General features: G+C 52.1%; 1 protein-coding gene across 1 annotated transcript in view; it reads right to left on the reverse strand.

Moving 5' to 3' along the window:
• Positions 1-21,309, reverse strand: part of CMIP (c-Maf inducing protein) — a 259,420-nt gene that overhangs the window by 13,810 nt on the left and 224,301 nt on the right. Inside the window, exons 8-13 of the mRNA XM_023528591.1 lie at positions 20,151-20,254; positions 18,489-18,593; positions 12,225-12,578; positions 3,617-3,682; positions 2,359-2,385; positions 2,005-2,074 (exon numbers count right to left, since the gene is read on the reverse strand). Coding sequence (XP_023384359.1) covers positions 2,005-2,074; positions 2,359-2,385; positions 3,617-3,682; positions 12,225-12,578; positions 18,489-18,593; positions 20,151-20,254 — 726 coding nt within the window. The remainder of the gene's footprint in view (positions 1-2,004; positions 2,075-2,358; positions 2,386-3,616; positions 3,683-12,224; positions 12,579-18,488; positions 18,594-20,150; positions 20,255-21,309) is intronic.

Genomic DNA, 21,309 nt, shown 5'->3' on the forward strand with positions numbered 1-21,309 from the left:
CCCCCCCGGCCCGCCTCTGAGTGTCTGTCCTCTTCCCTCCCAGAGTTTTCTACTTTACCCTCATGGGCACTGTCTCCCTCTCTGGGTCTCTGTCCTGCTAATCTCTTTCTTTCTCTCACTGGGACTCTGCCACCCTCTTCTGAGTCTCTGTGCCTCTCCCTGAAGGGTCTCTGTCCGGGGTGGAGGGGAATTTCAGTGCCCAAAGCACAGCCCTCTCTGTGGCTCACAACCACCTTCCCAGAGTTCAGTGTGTCTGTGGTTGGGCATAGATGTATGTGTGTGTGTGTGTAAACACATGTGCGTGAGCGTGTTTGGGAGGAATTCCACATCCACCCCAGCTACCACTATCATGGCAGAGAGAGAGAGAAACAAAGGCCTTTGTTTCCCTTCCTCCTCTCTATCCTCAGAAGGAAGTGAGAGAAGTGCCCCACCATGTCCTTCAAGACTGAAGGACAATCTGTTGCCAAGAGTCACTTACAGATATTCAATTGATTACAACCCACACCCAAGTAAACAGAAAACAGAGGCGGTGGGGCTTTGCTTTTTCCCTCTGAGTTGGAAGAATATCAAATGTTAACTTACTGACTTCAAAGAAATAAGATATCAAGAGTATAAAACCTCATCAACAAATATAGCGAAGAATTAAGAAGAGAACAACTCTGGCCGACAGGAGAAGTGGGGTGAGGGGCCTGCTGGGGCAGGGGCTCTGTTCTCACCAGGCCCCTAGGCCCCCGGATGTTACCCTCACCTAAAACTTTCCCTCCCAGCACTTAGCTCTGCCTCTCTGCTCTGGAAAGCAGCTGGTACCACTTTTATTCATCAACTTCAAAGTTCGTGTCTGAAATAACGGCTCCCTTTCCAGGGACTTCTGAGACTCCTCAGAACGATGGAGATCATCACTGGTCCCAATCAGTTAAAAGCTCCCTATCTTCTGGTTCTGCTTTTCCCATCGTGCCTGAGCATCGCTTCTGGAATCAGGATTTAGAATCATGGTGTTTTAGAACTAGATCTTCTAGAACTAGGTTTTACAGTGTGGCCTGAGGAGAATATTCTCAGGCTCAATGGAGAATGACTCCCTCCCTCCTCTGCCCATCTTTATTCCATGGCTCTGCCGAGGGTATGCATCCTGGTTGGTGCTCCCCCGACCCTCCAAAGCCAGAACCCCTCCCATCCTGGAAGCCATGTGCACAGAGAAGAGCATGAGCTACTCAGGGCCAGCATCTTGCTTACTCTGCAGCACCCCCGGCCCAGCGTTCACACTGCAGAGCTGGTTACCACACAGGCTCTAGGGCCAGACTCCCTGGATTCGAATCCTGCCTCAGCCATGTACCAGTCGTGTGACCTTGGGATCTAACTCAACTTCAGTTTTTTTTTTTTTTGGACTCTAAAAAGAGGGTAATTCTGCTGTAAAATGGGAATAATAATAGAATCTACTCATAGGGTTGTGAGGGTTAAGTGAGAAGAGCACGTGCCTAACAGGGTGACACGGATGCAATGGAAGCAGAATGGCCGCCATGGTTTCCGGCCCACTCCGTGTCCCTGCTCACACGCACAGGCTCCGGGTGGAAGGCTGTCCTCTCCCTGAGCCTAGCTGTTCGAGGGACAGAGTGGATGGCCCCTCAGGGAGGCCCTTGGCCACCATACCCAGGAAATGAAACCCAGCTCAGATTTCTTCCCGCTGATTCTCAGAACAGCAGAAGATCCGACAGTGTCTCAGAGCTGGCTGGGAGCCCCAGTGCCAGCCCGCCCCAAATCGAGGCCTGCAATCCGAGGAGAAACCACCAGCCAGTGGGAAGCCACCTCTGGTTAGCCTGAGTTTACAGTAAAACACTGACATCATGGGCCAGGCTCAGACACTTGGGCAGGGGCTGTGTTTATGCACAAGGCGAGGAGCCTTTGTAAACTGTTCTGAATGCCCGTGGGTGACAAGGAGGCCCTGAGAGAGCCATAGAAGGCTTCCACAGGCCCACGCGCATCCTGCTATAGCCTTGACAGTGGGCTCGCGAGGAGAAAGAGAGGCCTCACCTCTTGTCGGGGGTCTTCAGCGAACCTCTGAATCACATACTTCAGTTCCCTGGAAAAGAGGGGGTGGGGGCAGGGTCATTCCCAGGGCCCCGGCTTGAGAGGACCAGGACAAGGGGTGAGGAAGGGCGGGAAGAGTCGGGGCCTGGGATGAGGAAATGCCTGGACGGGCCAGGATGTGTGCTGCAGGCGACCTTCCCAGAGGAGCCATCACCGCCTCCCAGAATGCACATGACAGAGAATGGACTGGAAGGAGGGCTGGCTGTCGGGGATGACCTCAGAACAGAGGACAGTCGTACCAGAAGTAGGTAGTGAGGGCGTTGCCCAAATACTCACTTGGTGAACTTCTCATGTGCGAGAGCTCTGTAACAAAAACAGAGAAAAGTGCAGTTAGCATTGTTTCTGAAACAGTGACCCAGAGAGCCTCCTCTGGGGATGGCCTGGCCTTCTGTCTGAGTGGAAGAATGCAGAGGGAGCTGAGAACGAAACACCGACATCTGTCCCCTACTTGAAGCTGTAAAACAAAGGCCTCCTTCGATGCGTTAACAGACTGGACCCCCACACCCCAAACCACTCCCAGGTCCCATACTTGTAAACAGGAGTGGCACTAACCGGGGTGCGTGTGTGTGCACACGAGGGCACCAGGGACCCAGGTGTGTTTGTTAATTGTTCCACAATTAAGGTGCGGCTGCACTCATTAAGGCTGCACATCAGGGTGACAATCAGGGATGATTCTCCAAGTGAATTGCATCATGGGCCCACTGTCAAGTGTATCTCCAGGGCTGTGGGGACAGTGACTGCAGCCAATGACGCCACTGCTCTTGGAGCCGATAGCGGCTCTCAGGAGTCAGATTTCTCCGGTCTCGAGTCCTGGAGGCCCCAGGGACCGGCCAAGCCAGCAAATGGGGCAATTACTGAGTATAATGTCCCCCGTGGAGAGCCACATTTCATAAACACAGGCTCGTTAATCGGCTCCTGAGAGAGCTCCAGCTGCCTCTTGAGGCCTGGCTTCTTCACATCTATCAAAACAGAGACCTGGAGGCATTTTAGGGCCTGGTTCTTTAGACACATCTCCTCAGGCCATTATCCACCAGGCAGCTTTCTCCCTATTTTCCTGTGATAAATTCAATACTGGGATAAGGGCCAGCAAGAGAGAAACGGAGGGTCCTTTTCTGGCCAACTCATTGTGCAGCATGAGCTAATACTCATAATGGACATAAGAGAGCTTTCGGCACATCTCTGTGTGACATAGAAAGCAATTCCACAGGCATTATCTTTTCGTTTTTACCATGGCCTCAGAGAGGGCAGAGGCAGGTCCTCCTATTCCCATCTGATGCATAATAAAAATCTCTAACTTTACTACATGAAGGTACCGTGGGTGGGGATGTCTTTGTTTGCATTCTCGGCTCAGATTTTTTTTTGGGGGGGGGGTGCCTCCCCGGGGGTCCCACAGCTGAGGACCAATATTTGCATCTCCTGCTGCTGTCCATGCTGTTCCCAGGGTGGCCTGGTGTATCCCGTGACATGACTGGTCCCCAATAAGGTCTTGGTGGACAACTGAGGCTTTTCTCACAGAAGTGTCCATGGGACTCACTCTTTGGGGAATGGAATGGGTTGAAGCAAGCTGGCCAGAGACGGTCTCCAGTCATCATAGTCCGACCTAGAATGAGAAGAGGTGATGGTCAGCTTTGGTCTGGAGAAGGAGGAGATCACAGTGTGCTGTCACGGATGGCCAAAGATGGGGCGAGGGCCTTACAGAGACTCATGCAGCATCAACTCTGCTCTAAGCGCCTCAGCGTCCAAGGAGCTGGGAGGACAAGAAGCTGGTGTCTACAGCGAGGCTGTGAGGTCTGGCAGACAGAACTTGTCCAGAGATTTCTTTAGGGAAACTGAAGGGGCTGGCCATCCGGCTCCCCAGAAATTCATCTCTCATGGCCTCTGAACCCAGGCTACTGAATTGCTGTTCGAATCACACCTTTCAAACTAGGGGTGGGGGGGGGGAAATGTTATAGGCTTAAATGTGTCCCCCTCCAAATTTATGTACAAATCCTAATCCCCAGTACCTTAGAATGTGACTGTATTTTGAGACAGGGTCCTTAAAGAGGTGATTAAGGTAACATGAGGTCACTGGGGTGGGCCCTGATCCAATATGACTGGTGTCTTCATAAGAAGCGATTGGGACACACACACACACAGAGGGAAGACCATATGAGGACATAGAGAGAAGACAGCTGTCTGCAAGCCAAAGAGAGAGGCCTCAGAAGAAACAAACCCTGCCTGCACCTCAATTTCAGAGTTCCAGCCTCCAAAACTGTAAGAAAATAAATTTCTGTTGTTGAAGTCACCCTGTCTGTGTAATTTTGTTATGGAAGCTTGAGCTGACTAATACAGGGGCTTCGGTTGGGGACACAAAGCCATTCTCATTTTTGATTGGCCAGAATTGAGTGGCCAATTATAGACTGATTTATAAAAAATATTTCATTTGTAGTTTGGGCCAAACCTTCCGACTTATTGGATACTTCCAGTCTTGTGTCCAGGGAATAGCTTTTTTGGTTTTCTTATAGTCTTTTTTGGTTTTATTACTGCTAATGGCAGTAATACGATCAGTGGTGGTAACAGTGACGGAAAAAATAGCAGATCTGATTTGTCAGCATGTTGTACGTGCACCGCATCATGCCGGAGCTCTCCCTCTGTTCCTTTACGTTTCACAACGAAGATTATAATTATTATTTTACCAATGTTTAAATAATTAATGATTATTATGATTACCCTCACTTAACAGATGAGAAAACTGAGGCTCAGAGAAGCTAAGTGATGAAGCTAACACAGCAGTGGCTGATGAAAAATCAAATCCAGGTTTGTCTGCCGCCAGACCATTGGCTCTTGCCCGCCCTGACTGCAGCTGAGGTCTTAGGTGTGACCAGGCACAGGAGGGTCACGTCCCATTTGTGTGACAACAGGAACGACATCAGCAAGAAGGATAATAACAGCTGCAATTTGCTGAGCCCCCCATGTGTCGGGAGCTGCTTGCTCATGGAACCAGCCCCACGGTGGACATGAGTCCCTGTTCCAGGCGAGGAGCAGTTAAGTAACTGGCTGAGGTGACCACAGAGCTGTGCCACCGAGAGGTCACCAGAAGAAGGGCAGTAGCAGCTTCTGGAGTTGGCTGTGGAGTCAGGAAGGCTGCTCCCCACTTCCCACCAGCACAGCTTCGAAAAGAAGTGACTTCCTCTGCCAGCTGTGCCCTGAGAAGCCAGGAGGGTCAGAAGGGGAATGGCAGCGCCTCAGCCTGAGGACAGACAGGCCTTCGCCAGGAACGGGAGCATTCACACAGGTCCCGGTTCGTACTCACACTCCTTAACATTTAGAATTCAGTGTTTCTCAACCATTTCTCATCATCTGGTGCTCCTCTGCCCCCTGCCCTCCAACCCCCGCCCCAAGAAGCTTTCTCGACATTTTTTTCCTAATCGTTCTCCCAACACACTGTATGTTTACGTACTATACGTCTGCCTATGCTTTATACCAAAAAGGAGTAAGATTTGTCTGCCCCCAGAACCAGTATTTGCCCCCACCAACAACCATGCATGATTTAGAGAGATAATCCCTTGGTGAGAGCTTTCCCGCCCCATGTTCCTCCAACTACACATGATAAAGTGACAGCCTGCAGAATCCAGCTCGCACCCTGGAGGGTTCTGAGGAAAGACTCAAACACCAGACATGCAGAAAGGAATTCCCAGAGAAGCCTAGTGGCCTGAGCTAAGTTCTGCAGTGCTCCTGGCTGAGGTTTACTAGTCACTTAGCAGGCCATGCACTGGGCATGAACCTGCGTACCTAACCTTAGAAGAGGCACTCAAGGATGAGAGAGAATCACACCTGATTTATAGGTGTGGGAGTGAGGCCCTAAGCACCTCAGCGACCCACCTGAGGTCAGGCAGCTAGGAAGCCCGGAGCAAGGATTCACAGCCAGGTGCGTGGACCCCAGTGCCCAAGGCTAGGCATGGCTGATGCAGGGAACTCGACCTGTCGGCTCCAGGATGGTGGCTTACACAGAACCAAGTGAGAGGACGTGGGAGCGAAGAAAGAGGAATGGCAGACAGACTTCCTTCCTCACCTAGGCCCAGCCCAGCTCCAAGTCTCTGGCTGGCTCCTGGCCCTGCTCCGAACACCCAGTCCGACCATGAGATGGTGTGTTGGGCAGAGGCTGGAAGGCTAGGTGCCTGGGGGCAGAGCGAGGGAACCCTGTGGTTACCAAAGCGCCTCCCATGGCCAGGTGGAGAGCAGCGCCAGCCTCAGGGTTGGCAGAGCAGGCTGGCCTGGGACGGGGAGGAGAGCGGTGGCCAGGCCACGAGAGACCTGACCACCTACCCCCAGGAAGGAGGAAAGGCAGCCAGGCCTTCCCTGGGCTCAGCGGGGAAAGGGAGAGCCGATGAGGCCTCAAGCATCCCGAGGACCTCCAAGGAGCTTCAGGTTTCAAGCACCAAACATTTAATCCTCATGTTAATGGGGCCAGGCTGGCTCTGGAAACCCCACTTACAGATGAGAAACGGAGGCCCAGGGAGGTCAGAACACCTGCCAAAGCCACAGAGCTCATGAGGGGAGAAACTGGACTTGACCAAGGCTCTGTGAGCACATGAGTTGTTTAGAGCCCCAATGGCCAAGGACCCCTTTCTCTTGCTGGGGTGTGGGTGGGTAACACCAGTGACCAGCTGGGCAGGTAAGGGGATGGGCATGGGAAATGGCGGGGGAGGAGCAGTTCTGAAGGCTTGGGACAGCCATCTTGGTCTGGAAGAGTTACAACCACATTCAGTGGAATTATGACCCCACCTGATAGGTGTTGCCTGAACCAGAGCTCTGAGATGTCCTGTGGACAAGATGGTTCCTCCCAGAACCCCATTTCTTCTTGATTCATGGAATCTTTGGTACAGCTCAGCAGAACAGCAGCTGATACAACAGCCTGAGGGCAGGTGGGCTGTGCGAGCCTCTGAGAACACAGAAGTCCCCAGTCCACCAGCCAGGGCCAGGCAGGCCTCACCCCAACGGCTACATGCACACAGAGGCCTAGACCCCAGCTATCTTGGGGCCACAGCACAGGGAACACAGTGTGGTAGTTCTCTGGGATGGGGTTATGGGGTCCTCAAAGGGGTTGGGCTCCCAGAGGTTTAAGGAATGGGGGTGAGCTGACGGTGGAGAAGGCCTGGGAGACCAGTGGGAAATCCACCAGCCTTTCTAGAAGACCATGAGTGAGGTGCTGCCTGACGCAGGCCTCAGGGTTCAAAAAGGCCTGTGTCAGGGACACATTTCATCCCGCTTTGCTCTTGCCCTGCACACACACATTTAGAAATATCTGTTCCCTCAAAAGGCAAACTTGCTGGCCCAGGAATTAAAATTCAAGGTAAGAAATGAGTGGTCATTGTTTCTGAGGCTGGGGACCTGGGCAAATCCTCCTTTTCTGCCAGCTCCATTGTCCCATCAGGGACCTTCCGGGGCTACAGAACGAATCCGCTGGCCTCAAATGCCCCAAGGAGCTTCCAGTTTCTAAAGAGTGACCTTGTACCTGAGAAATTCACATTTGAAAGTTTCCAAAGTCAATCTATCTACACGAATGTGTATATATAATATACATCTACACGTACATACATGATTCATGCCGTTTTGCAGGCCGGAAGCCCACACGTGGAGATGCTAATGGTGGAAATAAGAGCACCTGTCACAGGTACTGTGACAAATGCGGGGACTGCGGCACACTAATTCTTTTAACATCAAGGCAGCCCTGAGAACCAGAATGCATTGAGAGGGATTATTATCCTCCTTTCATAGCTGGGAAACCGAGGCTCAGATAGGTAGAGTCATTGTCCAAAATTGTACAATCAGTTAAATGCTGGGGATGGAGTGTGGACCCCACTCTGACTGACTCCCAAGCCAGTGTGTTCAGCCGAGGAGGTGGTCCTTCCACCCACTCCCCTCCAGACACTCAGTTCCCGAGCCCGAGTCCCACTAGGAAGACGATGGCCAGCGGAGGGAATGCTGACCTTGAGGAATGGCTGGTGCCTGGAGCCAGAGGAGCAGGGCAGGAGCAGAGAATGCTGCCTGGAGTCCAGTCCATGCCTCATCAGACTCCCCAGCAATGCTCGCCCACTTCACTCTGCCCCATCATCGCTCCCAGACTTCCTTCCCATCTCTTGGCCTTTTGGAGGCAATTTCAGCCATTCCTTGTCTGACAGGGTTTCCAATCCCCAAATCACCCCCTACCCTGCACCAAACTCCTGCTGTTTCTCCTCAGTGGAGCTGCAGCGTCTGGCTGTGGTGGTTCTTCACCGAGCGGGACTGTCCTGGGCGATGTGTGACACTTCCTGTGTCCCCTCCCGGTGCCCACCTTCTACATTCCAGTGTGCTTCCCAGTCATTAGGATAACCCCACATCCGTCTGTATTTTTCCTAAAGGCCCCTAAGGGCTGGGGCTCCTTTCAGCTAATCTCCAGCCTGTCAGGTGTTTGCAAATCCAGGTGTTTGCAAAAACAACACATAGCAGATTCAACCCGATCAGAAAAAAAGTAGCTGTGCCCACCTCTCCCTTACCATGACTGTGGCTTCATGTGCCTCAGCAGCTTCCCACACTCTATCCTATCGGGCGGGTGGGCAATGGCACTGCTTTTAGCAGTCTGTGCTACTCAAGATTCAGAAGGACTCAGAGCAGGGTATCATTTGGGACCCCTAGCATTTAGCACAGAGCCTGGCCCAGCCTAGAGCACAATAAATGTTGGATTTTAAAAAAAGGCATGAATCACACACAGGTGCCCAGCAGGTTAAGAGCTGGATTCCACACTACTATATACCCAGACCTGCTCTATCCAGCTCCTGAGTTCACGTTCTTTCCATCGGACCACCCAGCCTAGGCCTCACAGGGTGACGCTTTCAATGTCAACTTTGACCTGTGTTAGGAACAATCTTCCCTTACAAGGGTCTCCAGGGAATTTTTTGCAGCTTACATTCTTTTTCAGAGGTGGGAACACACCAATCGGGGCCCCCACTGGGGGGTGGGCTGCCGCTGCTCACATGGGGGACCAGCGGTGCCCACTCTGACGAACAGGGTTGGCAAGCTGAGCCAAGGCTCTAAGTCTGGCTTCCCCGGTCACCCACAAGGCCCTCTTAAGACCCCACAATTCCACATTAGAGCCTCCGTTCTTTCATTCTTTACGGAAAACTCTCATTTAGGGAGCACTCCTATTGATGACAGCAGTCCACTCTTATCCAGAATCAGCACTGAACCAGCCTGGAAAGGTCCTATGTTGCTAAATTCTCACAACAGCCCTCTGAGAAAGACGCCCATTTTACAGACAAGAAAACTGAGGGCAAGAGGAGCCAGGAGGCAAGGTTGCCTGCAGTTACGTAGCAGATCGTCATAGGGTCGCATTTCCTAAATCCCAGACGCAGGTTTCTTGTCATTTGAGTATGCTTTGAATATTGTTTCTTCCTCTCTTAAAAGTGTTGTTGTTAAATCAACGATGTATCTTATTCTCAAAGCGTCTTTAAATAGAGGAAATATAGTTGCTATCAGAAGTAGAGTAACTCCCATTTGCCTGGTGTCCACACCCGCAAGGGGCCCAAAGCCATGCCCTCCACCTCACTCTAATGCCCAGTGGCGGCTATGACTCCGAGAAGACATGTAACTCACCCAAGGTCACAAGCTAAGACTGGTATCTGTGGCCCTTGAGCCCAACAGTCTGGCTCTGGACATGTGCTTTCTCCTAGTATCATACATTGGAAAGCTTTGGGCTGCTGGAGTTTTGAGGATCCAAGACATCCTAGGCCTTCCAGTGGGCCAGTGACTCAAGCAGGCAGCAGAGCTGGAGAAGGAAGGTTGTTAGGGAAAGAAGTCACCAGGCCCAAACTGTGTTTTGAACTCCTCCAAGGTAAAAGAGGCTTCTGGGAGTGTAAGGCCTGCTTCAAGAGGACTTCTGGGTGGGGTGTGAGATGCCACTCTGAACATTGGTCAGGACACCTCTGGCTCCCAGAGGGCAGCACCTGACTGGGCCTCTGACCCCCACCTGCGCCCTGGCAGCTGGGCGTGCGGTCTGCAAGCAGAACAGGAAGAACAGAGTCCTCATTCATGAGCATGTTCATGAAGGTGGAAAAAACTGTGTGAATTGCATGATGAAATTCAAACCCTTAATGCTTAATGAGAAATATGAGTCAGGGCCTAAAGCCAGCAGAAGGCCTGAGAGTTCCAGGTGTTTGCAGAAAACAGCCAGAGTCAGGGGCCGAGGTGGAGAGCAGGGCTGTGTCCGGCCTGGCGGGCCCTGTCACAACCGGGGCGAGGAGGAGACAAGGCCCATGGCTGACCGTGACCCCCGGGAGAAAGTCGGGGCCCACCCCTGCCTGGAGGAAATTGAAGTGTGTTCTCAGAGATGCTCTCTGAGTAGAGTTTGAAATTTCCTTGGGCCAGTGAGAAGGGGAGGCAGGTAGAGGGTGTGGGGTGTCACTAAATGTGGCTGTGCCTCTCAGCTGGCTTCTGCTACTAGAACCACGAGCAAGGCTGGAACTGACCCCCCGGGAGGCCACACCCTCTACTCTCAGAGGCTAAAGCAAGGGCACAGTAAGTGTTTGGGGATGCTGTATCCACACTCTCAGACCACAGAAGCCACTGCGTAATACTTGTGCATAAGTGTGCGTGTGTGCACACGTGTTCACCTTCGCAGACACCACAAGCCCTGGTTTTAGAGCACAGGGGCACCCCTGAGCACCCCCTAGATTGAGTCGCCAGCTGGCCAGGCACTGGCAGGTTGCCTCCACCCCTCCGGACCCTGAGCAACACATTCACGACAGAGGCAGAACAAATGCTGCAGAGTGCATAGCAAAGACGCGGAGACGTGGTGAAACCCTAGCAATGGTGACGAGCCCCAAGGGCCAGGCCTCGCCCTAGATCGAGGGGCCCTGGTGCCCCACCTGCAAACAGGCGCCATATGTCGGTTAGATGTGACATTCCGTAATACACCAATCACTCCAAAAAGCCCGCTGTCCGCCACCAACCGCACCTAGCAAGGCCAACTACTGGACACAGTGCTGAGGGTGGGGCTGTGCTCTGCTCTGAAGGACAGGACTCGGGGGAGCGAGCGGGGGAAGCATCTGCTGGGCTCTCCAGACCACGCAGGCTTGTGGAACCACAGAGCTCGGCGCAGGTCCCTCCACCTGGGGCTTAGGTACCAGGCATGTGTGAGTTTGAGACGGGTCTGGGTGGTACAAGTGCAAGTGGCAGAACTGGAAAGGCTCTTGGGGGTCAAAGATTAAGATCTCCCATTCTAGAGTCACACAACTGAGGCTCAGAGAGGGGCAGGGGCAGGGGCAAGCCCGAAGGATCCAGCTCGGACGTGGCACCGCCATAGCAGACCAGGTCTCCTGGCTCCTTCTCAGAGCTTTTCCCACCAGCCAGGCCCACACGGGGCCCGATCTGCAAGCATCTTCCTCCTTGCCCATTGGACAGACCACGAGGAAGGGCAGGGTCTGGTCCTCGGCACAATCCGGCGGAGCCACTTTCCCAAAAGATACGCCCTTCACAGAAGACTCCGACATGCGCACATAACACGAATGCACACGCACAAGAAAACAAAACAGACATCTACATACAGACGACCACACTGAGCACACACAGCATGCACAGATCACACAGCACAAAACACACTCATACACTGGCTAAAGGCATACCTGCACACACATAAACCCACACACAGACACACACACACATACACACATACTCCAACACATGTGTATACTTATACCCATATGTGTACACTCATAGCCACTCGTGCACAAAAGCAGCACAAGTGCCCAGACACACCCACACTTATACACTTACACACTCAGGCAATCAACAACGTACTGCCATACCACACATACCCAAAGCCACTAACACATATACTCACAAACTTAGAATGAGCCCACACCCCACACAATGTGCAGATTCAGACACTTGTGCTCATGCACACTCACACACATTCTCAAACCGATGCACACACGTACGCTTATGTACATACCTACACAGCATACACGTACATACACATCTAAAATGTGTCCTCATATCCTGCATCTGTGCACACATGCACACTCAGCATGCCCACCTTTACATGCCTTGAACCAGCGAATACGAACTGCAGAGTCAAGTCCCCTCCCCCACCCCACTGGTGACGGGCACACGGAGAAGACACTCACAGCAGCTTGAGGATTTCCACGTAGCAGCCGAGTGTGCGGTCAGCCTGGGGGCCCAGCTCGATGCTCATGGTACTGCAGGCAGGGCTGACCATGAGGCAGTCGATGAGGTTGGGCTCGCTGTCATTGCCCGCGCTGGCTGTCAGCGCCGGCTTGGCAGTGCTGGTGTGCTCCACCTCCACGTGGATCTCGCTGGAGGCCACGACCACCGACTTCAGCCGCGCCTCGGACAGCGTGGCTTCCTGAGACACCAGGTCCGGGCTGGGGTGCAGAAGGCGCAGAGGTAAGGTGGGCTTCCGGTCGCAGGGCTGCTGGCAGCCATTCCGGATCTCCTTCAGGCTTGGGGAATTGTCGCGGCTGGGGGAGGAGGCAGAGAAGGCATGTGAGCACAGATGGCCTAACAAGGACCTGAAAGTCCTAACAGCTATGAGCTATCAGACTGAGTGAGTGCTTCTGGCCCGCCAGGCTCCATCGTGCTAAACACCTCCCTGAATCTCTGTGGCACATGCCACAAGCTAGTGCTTTTTATTGGTTCCTACTCCATGAATGAGAACACTGAGGCTCAATCTGGGAAAGTGGCTTGTTCGTGGCCTCAAGACAGAGAGAGGTAGAGATGGCATCCAAACATAGCTATCTGTCCCTATAGCATGTGCTGTAGCCCCTGCACATAGTAGGTGCTCAACACATCTGTTGAAAGAAAAAGTGAATATTTATCTCAATGAGGTACCTCCACCAAGATGCCTTCCCTGGCCATCTTCCCGACACACCTACGAGACCTAGCAATTTTGCTTCTAGATGCTTCCTGTAGTCTAAGCGCCCTCCTCCTCCCTCTGACGCCATAGTGTCCTCCAGAGCAAGGCCCAAGCCCTGCCTCTACTGCTTTATCCCTGGACAGTTGAGAGAGCTCAGGCTCCACTCTCCACCTGGGAACTCTCTTCCAGGGGGATCCTAAACTCCAGAATTCGAATCCCCTGGAATCTGCAGGTCCCTCCTATCCATTCCCCGCCAATTTACAGCATCTCCAACTACCTGGAGGAATGATGACCGCAGGATGTTAATAACTATTAACTAAGAAAAGGGCTCTATGCATCACTGATGTCACATTTGATTGGAAGATGCTGGGCCAAACGCAATGAAAACAGGCCTCTTTCTGGCAAGACTTAGTTAGGATCCTTGACACTGTGGTGGCTTCCAAGATCTCATACGATCCCGTGTAGGTCCTCCTCCTTCATGAAGTCTTCTCTGATTTCTTCCACCTGTCACCTTTACCCTGCCCCTGAACCAGAGCTTTCCACCCCTGGTTGGACACCAGTGTCCCTTGGGGTATTTCTAAACATCCTTAAGCCCAATTAGATCGAAATTTCTGGGGTGGGGTTTGGACACCAGTAACCTTTAGGGCTCCCTGTATGGGTAGTCAGGGTTGAGTCCACTGCTCCCAGAGACTCAGCACAATGGCATGATCACAAATAGCTGCTCGTACAGTTCCTTCCTAAATGTGCCCTGTGCTCCTAAAGATGCATGCCCTCGTTGTGCACAAGGACTGGGCTGAGCCCACCAAGGATGTTTGATAAGTATGCTTTAAACTTTGTTGCGGAAAAACAAAAGCCATTGGCTAAAGTCCGAAAATTCTATGGTTGATGGAAAATTGTGTGTGGTCCATGGGAGGCAGGGCGGGATATAACTATCTCTACGGCTTCAGAGCTAATTGGCTGCCCAAATGCTCAACACTCGATTTCCCCTTGTTTGCCTTTGCTGGGATTTAGAAGTGGATTTTCAAGGCTGTTTGGCTCAGAGCGGGTGATTTTCCAGTGAGCCACGCTAACCTGGGTCAAGTTGTCTGTTCTTTTGTGTGTGAGTACATCATGTACCACTAAGAGCACTGCGGATGAGCCCTGAGGACATCACGGTGCTTCATCTCCCAGGGACTAACCAGTGGGGTGGGATGGACCTGAGCCCAGGAAAGATCTTGCAGTAAGTTTCGGGGCCCTCAGGCAATTTCCTGGAGGAACCCAAACTACTGTGGTCTCCCAGGGGTCTGGGATGTTTTGTGCTAGCAGCTGCAGCAGGCCTGTGCGGGAGGCAGCAAGACCTGCCTCGTCTATCCCATGTCTCTGCCCTGGGCACCTGGTTACAACCACCGCCTCACCGTCCCCCAAAGCTCATGCTTGTCCCCTCCGGTCCACTCCATGCAGCTGCCACCAGAGAGGAATTCGGAAGCTGACATCTCATCAAGTCCCTTCTTTACTTAAAACCCAACTGAAACACAGGCACAGCTCTGCCACTCAAAGTGTGGTCCCAGACCAAGAAGCATCAGCATTGCTGGGAGCCTGTTAGACAAGCAGAGTTTCAGCCCCTGCCCCAGACCTACTGAATCTGAACCTGCATTTAACACACCACCCTCAGGAACAGCTCAGTGCAGGAGCTTTGAGCTCAGAGGTACAAGTCTTTCCATGTCCTGCCCTCCTCTCCAATGTCATCTTTTGCTTTTCTTCGCCCCTCTCTGCTGCAGTCACAGTTTCCTGCAGTTCCCCTGCCGTGGCCCTTCATCTTTATTGTGGAGATCACCTGAGCAGCTTGCCCAGAATGCTGACTCCTGGGCTCGACCTGGAAATGTGGTGTCCAGAGGTCTGCTTTTTAAAGAAGCAGTCCAGGGGGTCCTGAAACAGGTAGTTAAGAATCACAGATAGAAATATGTAAACAATGGCAACTCCACCTGTCCCGCCAGGCCTCTGTGTATTCTGTTCTCTGCCTGGATCACCTCATCCTTCCTGTCTCTTGCCTTGTTGACAGCCAGGAGGTCTCATCTAAAATATCACCCCCTTGAAGGGATCCCTTGCTCACCAACTCCGAGAGCAGGGGTTCTCAACTCTGACCACACACTCAATTTGCCTGGGGAATTACAAAAAATCTGATGCCAGGGCCATCCCAGCAAAATCAGAATTGCAGTGGGTGGTGTCCAGGTACCCTTCCGCATCCCTTGTTATGGATATCTAACCAATGGTATGCTGGTAAATGTCTAACAGCCAACTCACCAGAAAAAAGGAGCCCTGATTTACAGTGTTTGCCATTTTCTTTGGTGTAAATACTCCTACTGTGACCAAATTCAAGTGACCAATGTATCATCACTGACTGTGAAATTAAGAAGAGGTGTGCTTCCAGATATAACAGGGCTCCAGCATACATACCATGGTATAACTTAAACATAGAACAATCAAGTACATAAATCTTAGATGCAGAGCTTCAGGAATTTTTAACATATTCACCTGTGTAATAACCAGCCACCAGATCAGGATTCTGCCACCTTGGCACCACTGACATCTTGGGCCAGATGATTCTGGTAAGTCTCTGGGGGGCTGTCCTGCACGTGGTAGTGTATTTAGCAGCATTCTTGACTTCTACCCACCGGATGCCAGCAGCACCCCTTCTTCTGCCCAAGCTGTGGCAACCCCAAATGTATACAGACATCGCCAAATATCCTTTGGAGGTCAAAACTGCCCCCAATTGAGACCCGCTGACCTAGATCAAAATGTGAAACATTGCTAGGAACCCAGAAGCTTCTCTCATGCCCTTCCACCTACCTTTCCACCCATAGGTGGCCACTTTTCTGGCCTCTATTACCACAGATTCGTTTTGCCTGTTGAACTTCAAGGAAAAAGAACCACACTGTAAGTATCTTTTGGGTCTGGCTTCTTTCGCTCAATACTGCATCTGTGAGCTTTGTTCATGGTTTGCTTGTTGCATCAGTTCATTCATTCCTGCTGCTACACGGTATGCCTTGAGAACAGACCACGGCTTTATCCATTCTACTATTGCAGGACATGGGAGTTGAGGCAGATTTCAGTTTGAGGCTACTACAAATAATGCTGCTATAAACATTTTTGCCCACGTATTCTGATGGGTATCAGAAGATATTCAGATATTTTAATGAACCAAAAGCTATGAGGAGTTGGGTCACAGGGTAGATATGTGTTTAGTTTAAATTTTGATTTTGTAAAGCCTTCCCTGGTGACTCTGATATGCAGCCAGGGTTAAGACTCCCTGCTGGAGACTGTTAATGATGCCTCTGGCTTCTGCCATCACAGCCCTGATCAAACTATACCATGGCTGTTTGCTTACTCACGCCCTACCCCTCCACCTGCACCTGCTGCTTCATCATCTGCACTGGGAGGGCAGGGGCTCCATCCGACTGGGTTAGTTTTGTACTTTCGGCACTTGGTACAAAGCTGGCTGTTGCTATCCCCAGTCCCCTATCTGTGCAATAGTGTGCACGGTTCCTAATCCTCTACCTCTACCCTTTTCCTGGGTGGGAACTGGGAGAGATTTCCAGCATCCCTGTCTTTCTGCTTCTTGCTCTTGAGTCAGGGAAGCCCTGCTGCAGGGGACCCGGGCAGGGCTAGGGAGACGCAGAGGGAAAATGGGGATGTGCGGTTTCCTGCTCCTGCCCCTGCCACAACCTGAGTCCCAGCTCAGGTATCCAGGGAGCGGGCCTAGGGAGGATGAGATGAGTCAGCGGCTTCAGGAAAAACAGGAGCCTGAGAGCATGTGTGTATGTGACACTCCTGTTGCTCTTCCTGCTTCCTGGGGTGGCCTGAGTTTGACTGCATGCAGATCAGAGCTAGAGTACGCCCAGCCAAGGGCAAGTGACCGTCGTCCGTGTACACAGGGATGCTGGGATGGCTGTACAGGCTGTGCACTACCCTCTAACCTTCTCTTTTGCTTTTAATATAACATGCTGTAGGGCATAGGACAGGCACTTGGGAATGATCGGCACATCTTCATGTTCTGGCCCCAAGGGTACTGTCACCTCTTTCTGAATAGGGAAATGATTCAAGGTTGGACACGGTCCCCTTTGACTATCAGGACCTGGGGCTAAGGACATTAAAAATAATCATCTCCCCTTCTCAAGCCCTGTCTGATGGAAATACCCCCTCTTTAAAGTTCTTTTGCAGCCCCTCCCCCAAGAACTCAAAGTACAGTGTGTGTTTGAGAAGCTACACTTGTGCAGGTTTTCAGTGACTCAGAGCGCCCCACTGCCTTTTCTTTAAGGACTGAAATATGTCCCTGCTGTGTGTCCCCAGCTCTAGTGGTACCTAGACACATTGTGGTACCCCTGGTATTGTGCACTGTACCACCTAAACAACTGGACAGGGCAGTGGCAGCGGAGACCACCTGTGCCCTCCACACTATGTTCTCTCCAGTGACCCCCAGAGGTCACCATACAAAGATCTACGCAAACTAATGGCATCTGCGTCACTCTGTATCCCAGGGGCGATCCTCAGTCAGGGAAGAATTGCAGCTGGTAAGCAACTACCCCAGCGTCATCCTCCCTCAGAGGAAAAACTCAGACATGTTCCAAAGAGTCTCAGGGGATGTCCAGAGGGGAGAGCACAGGTGTCTGCAGTGGGTATTTACACAGGCTCTATGGGCTGTCCTTCCTTCTTGGGCTCCTTCCCAGTGCTTTCTAGGGTCACTTCCCTAATAGAGCTTGCACCCAAACCCTGGGGGAACCCAAGGCAGTGGCCCTGCCATGCCCTCTTCTGGTCACAGCTCTGTTTTACTGTTCCCACAGCATTTCTCACCAGCTGACGTGATCCTGCAGGTTTACTTGTAAGTTACCTCCCCCAGCAGAGGACGAGCTCTGAGAGGGAATCGGTGGCCTCTTTCATCTCCAGTACTTACCACTGTGCTTCACACACAGCGGGCGCTCAAGAAATACATGCAGACCACAGGCAAAATACGATTCTAAGTTTACAAGTGAAGAGGGAATAAACCTTACTGCCACCCCTTGTGCACACACATGTACACACTTACGCATGTGGGCAACATCTGCACCCACATGCACACACTCACATGTGCATTCATAAACATGTGTACACATCCACACAGGGCACACACAACTCCCCATGCACACACCAGCTGTGTGTACATTCTCTCTCTCGCACATACGTGCACACACACGCCCCAATATGTCACATATGCCAGGCAGTGAGAAATCTTCAGATTTCTCCTTGTTCCTAAAGCCAGGTCAACACAACGGCCTTGCAGCTGCCGGTGCTGATCAGTGTTCGCTCTTCGGCAACACCCCTGCGCTCTGGGCCCTGGATCGGTGAGCACGCCGGAGGCTGGCCTGGCAAAGGCCACTCCACCTCCCTGGCCTGGTCAGGTATGTACAAGCCACCATCCTCGGTGACTTGGCCCCTCACTGACTCCACCCGGGAGTGGCAGCATGCCTCACTCCCAGACCTCCTGGTGGTGGTGATGACTGACCTGTTGATGAACTCTTCATAGCAGGAGTAGATGGCGGCCAGGCACACGGCTACCAGGTTGGGCAGGACCCGGGGGTGGGGGCAGTGCCCTGTGGGGCCATGCATGCTGGAAAAGAGCAGAGGGCAGGTGAGGAGGTGCTGCAGGAGTGGCACCCATGGCAGGGAGGTGGGGTGGGGGGAGCTGGGACACCAGTCAGACACTGCTTTTGGGGGCTCTGGGGACACTCTGAGCCCTTTTTTGGGGACTTGGCAGCACCGGGATTTTGGTCTTGGCTCTGCCATGTGCAGTCCGCAAAGGGCCAGGCTCCAGGTCATGGGCTCCAGATCCGGGATGTCTAGGTTCAAGTCCAACTGAGCAGCCTTGGCAAGCTACTTAAATTCTCCACCCTCAGTTTCCTCAGCTAGTAAAATGGGGTCCCCTCCTTAATGGGTTACAATAAGAATACCTGACCAATTTTCTAATACATGAGAAGACAGCATATGGAGGCCATTTGTCCTTGGGACAGTCACATTTATGCCTGGGGGTTCTGGAATAATTACTCATAACACCTCATTTCACTCTCAGAAGTGCCTGCTTTGGAAGGAAAATGATCATGGCCTACACGGGGTCTGGCACACAATTGCTAAGGCCTATTAAATGCAGCTACTGTTATTGGTCATGACTGTCTCTGCGCCTCAGTTTCCTCATCTGTAAAATGGGGCTAACACTCCTACTCCCAGGGCAGTCAGGGCCCGAGCTTAATACCTGGAACACTCCTGGAAAATCACTGTGGCCACTGCGACTAAGAAAGACCTAACCTGGAAAGACTTTGCAAAACTTAACTGGAGACCTTGAAGTCACTCCCCCAGACTCTGATAGAAGGGCACATCATTGGGGTTTGGAAATGCTTTGAGAATTGCAGGTGAGCATATTTAGGGAATGCATAGTTTTGGAACTGGCTTAACCTGGCTATTCTGATTTTCTTAAAAAAGAAGAAGAGTTATGACAGTGATCATTACCGCTCCCATCACATTTACACATTGTTCTTGGTTCTCATGTGTATTAGCTCACGAAATCCCTCATATTAACTGGGTGAAGTGGATATTATGATTCTCGTTTACAGATGGAAACTGAGGCACAGAGAAAATAACTTAAAAATCAAAGCAAAAGTAATTCTTCCATCCCCCACACCGGAAGGGAGGAAGAACCAGAATATTTGGCTTCTTCTTGGCCAGGGTTGGGGGTGGCTGTTCAAGTCCCCGATGATGACTCTCAGGGGTCATCAGAGGATTGTTTCCTACATACCAAGTACCCAAGGGTGAGGGACCCATGGAAATAACTTATATTATTTAGGACCATTACCATTTCCTGAGTTCCTATGAGCATTAGGCACTGTGCTGGGGGCTTCCTCATATACCATCTTATTTAACCACACAACAACCCCTGTGTGGAGGAAACAGGATCAGAGTGGTACCACAACTGGCTCAATGTCACACAGCAAGGAAGCTCCTCAGCCTACACGTGGCCAGGAGGACCCAGGGGACACTCGCAGGAGAAGAGACACGCAGGGCCTTTGAACACTAGTGGCTTCTCTCCAGGCATCAATGGGACGCGTGGTCCTGGGGTGGTGAGGAAAGCCGGCTCACGGGCCAGAGTGGGGATGTGGTCGGCTGAGAGGCCCACCTCTGAATGAACTTCTTCACCACTTCCATCCCCGCGTTGAGCTCGTTCAAGGCAAGGATGTACTCCTGAGTAAACAGCCTCAGTCGCGGGCACTTCCCAAAGTCCTGCGGAGAGAACAGAGGGTAGGAGTTGGGACTCACGACGGAGGAGGCCAGGAGGCCAGATGTGGTGGTGGCTTCACTCTGCCTGGAGCCACTGGTGCAGAAGGCAACAGGAGACCCCAGTTAGCTCCTCTTTCTAGAAAGCACACACATTTTTCACTTCAAAGAATTGGCCTTGTCACATTCTTGGTTAGTCACATTCTTGGTTAGTCACACTCTTGCTTACACCTTTGATAGCTGCGCACAGAGATCAAAAAAGTCCTGTCGCGGGGGTTTTCTGGCACAAGTGGCAAACCCATTGGCATGGTACCAACCCACCTTTGTGGTAGGGAAGGGCCCATGTGCCACAGAGATGTGCTCAGAAAACAGGCAAACTGGGCCTCCTTCCGCACAGCCATGAGGGGACTGCAGATGTTGGGCCAGGTCGCCAACAATGCATGAGGAAGCTACGCACTTTTCTTCTGCAGCCGCCCGACAGCTTTTGGGCCCCCTGCTTTCTGTGAGCTATTAACCAAGGCCACTCGGAATAGCAAAGTCAGAAGATGTCTGGGGCCATCAATTAGGTGGGGGTGGGGCAGGGGGATGGGGAGTTTTGGGACTTCCTAGGAGTACAAAGGAGGCAAAGTTCGTGCACCAAACAAATGCAATGCCCTGTGTCTGCAAACATCCTCCGTGTGAAGAGCTACCTGCTCCTTCTCCTGAGTACAAGGGCCGAGGCGGCCCAAGAATCCAGTGTGGCCTGGGGGGAGATGGTTCCTGGTCACGGGCTCCCCCGCCAGCTCCCCGCTGCCCCAGGTTGACTCAGCCACCCACTGTGCTCCAGAATGAAACCTAAGGAGCTACAGATGACCTTGTTCTTTATAGAAAAAGCCACCCTCAAAGGGCACATGGGATCAAAGGCAGATGACACAGATGATAAACTCGAAGAGGGCTGGCTGGACAAGTAAGGGTGTGTTTGTGTGTGTATAAGATGCGGAGTATGGGAAGATGTGTGTGTGTGTGTGTGTGTGTGTGTGTGACAGACATGGGGTGTGGGAGGAGGTGTGTGACAGACGTGG

The sequence above is a fragment of the Pteropus vampyrus genome, unplaced genomic scaffold (assembly GCF_000151845.1).
Source record: "Pteropus vampyrus isolate Shadow unplaced genomic scaffold, Pvam_2.0 Scaffold29, whole genome shotgun sequence".
Taxonomy (NCBI): Eukaryota; Metazoa; Chordata; class Mammalia; order Chiroptera; family Pteropodidae; genus Pteropus; species Pteropus vampyrus.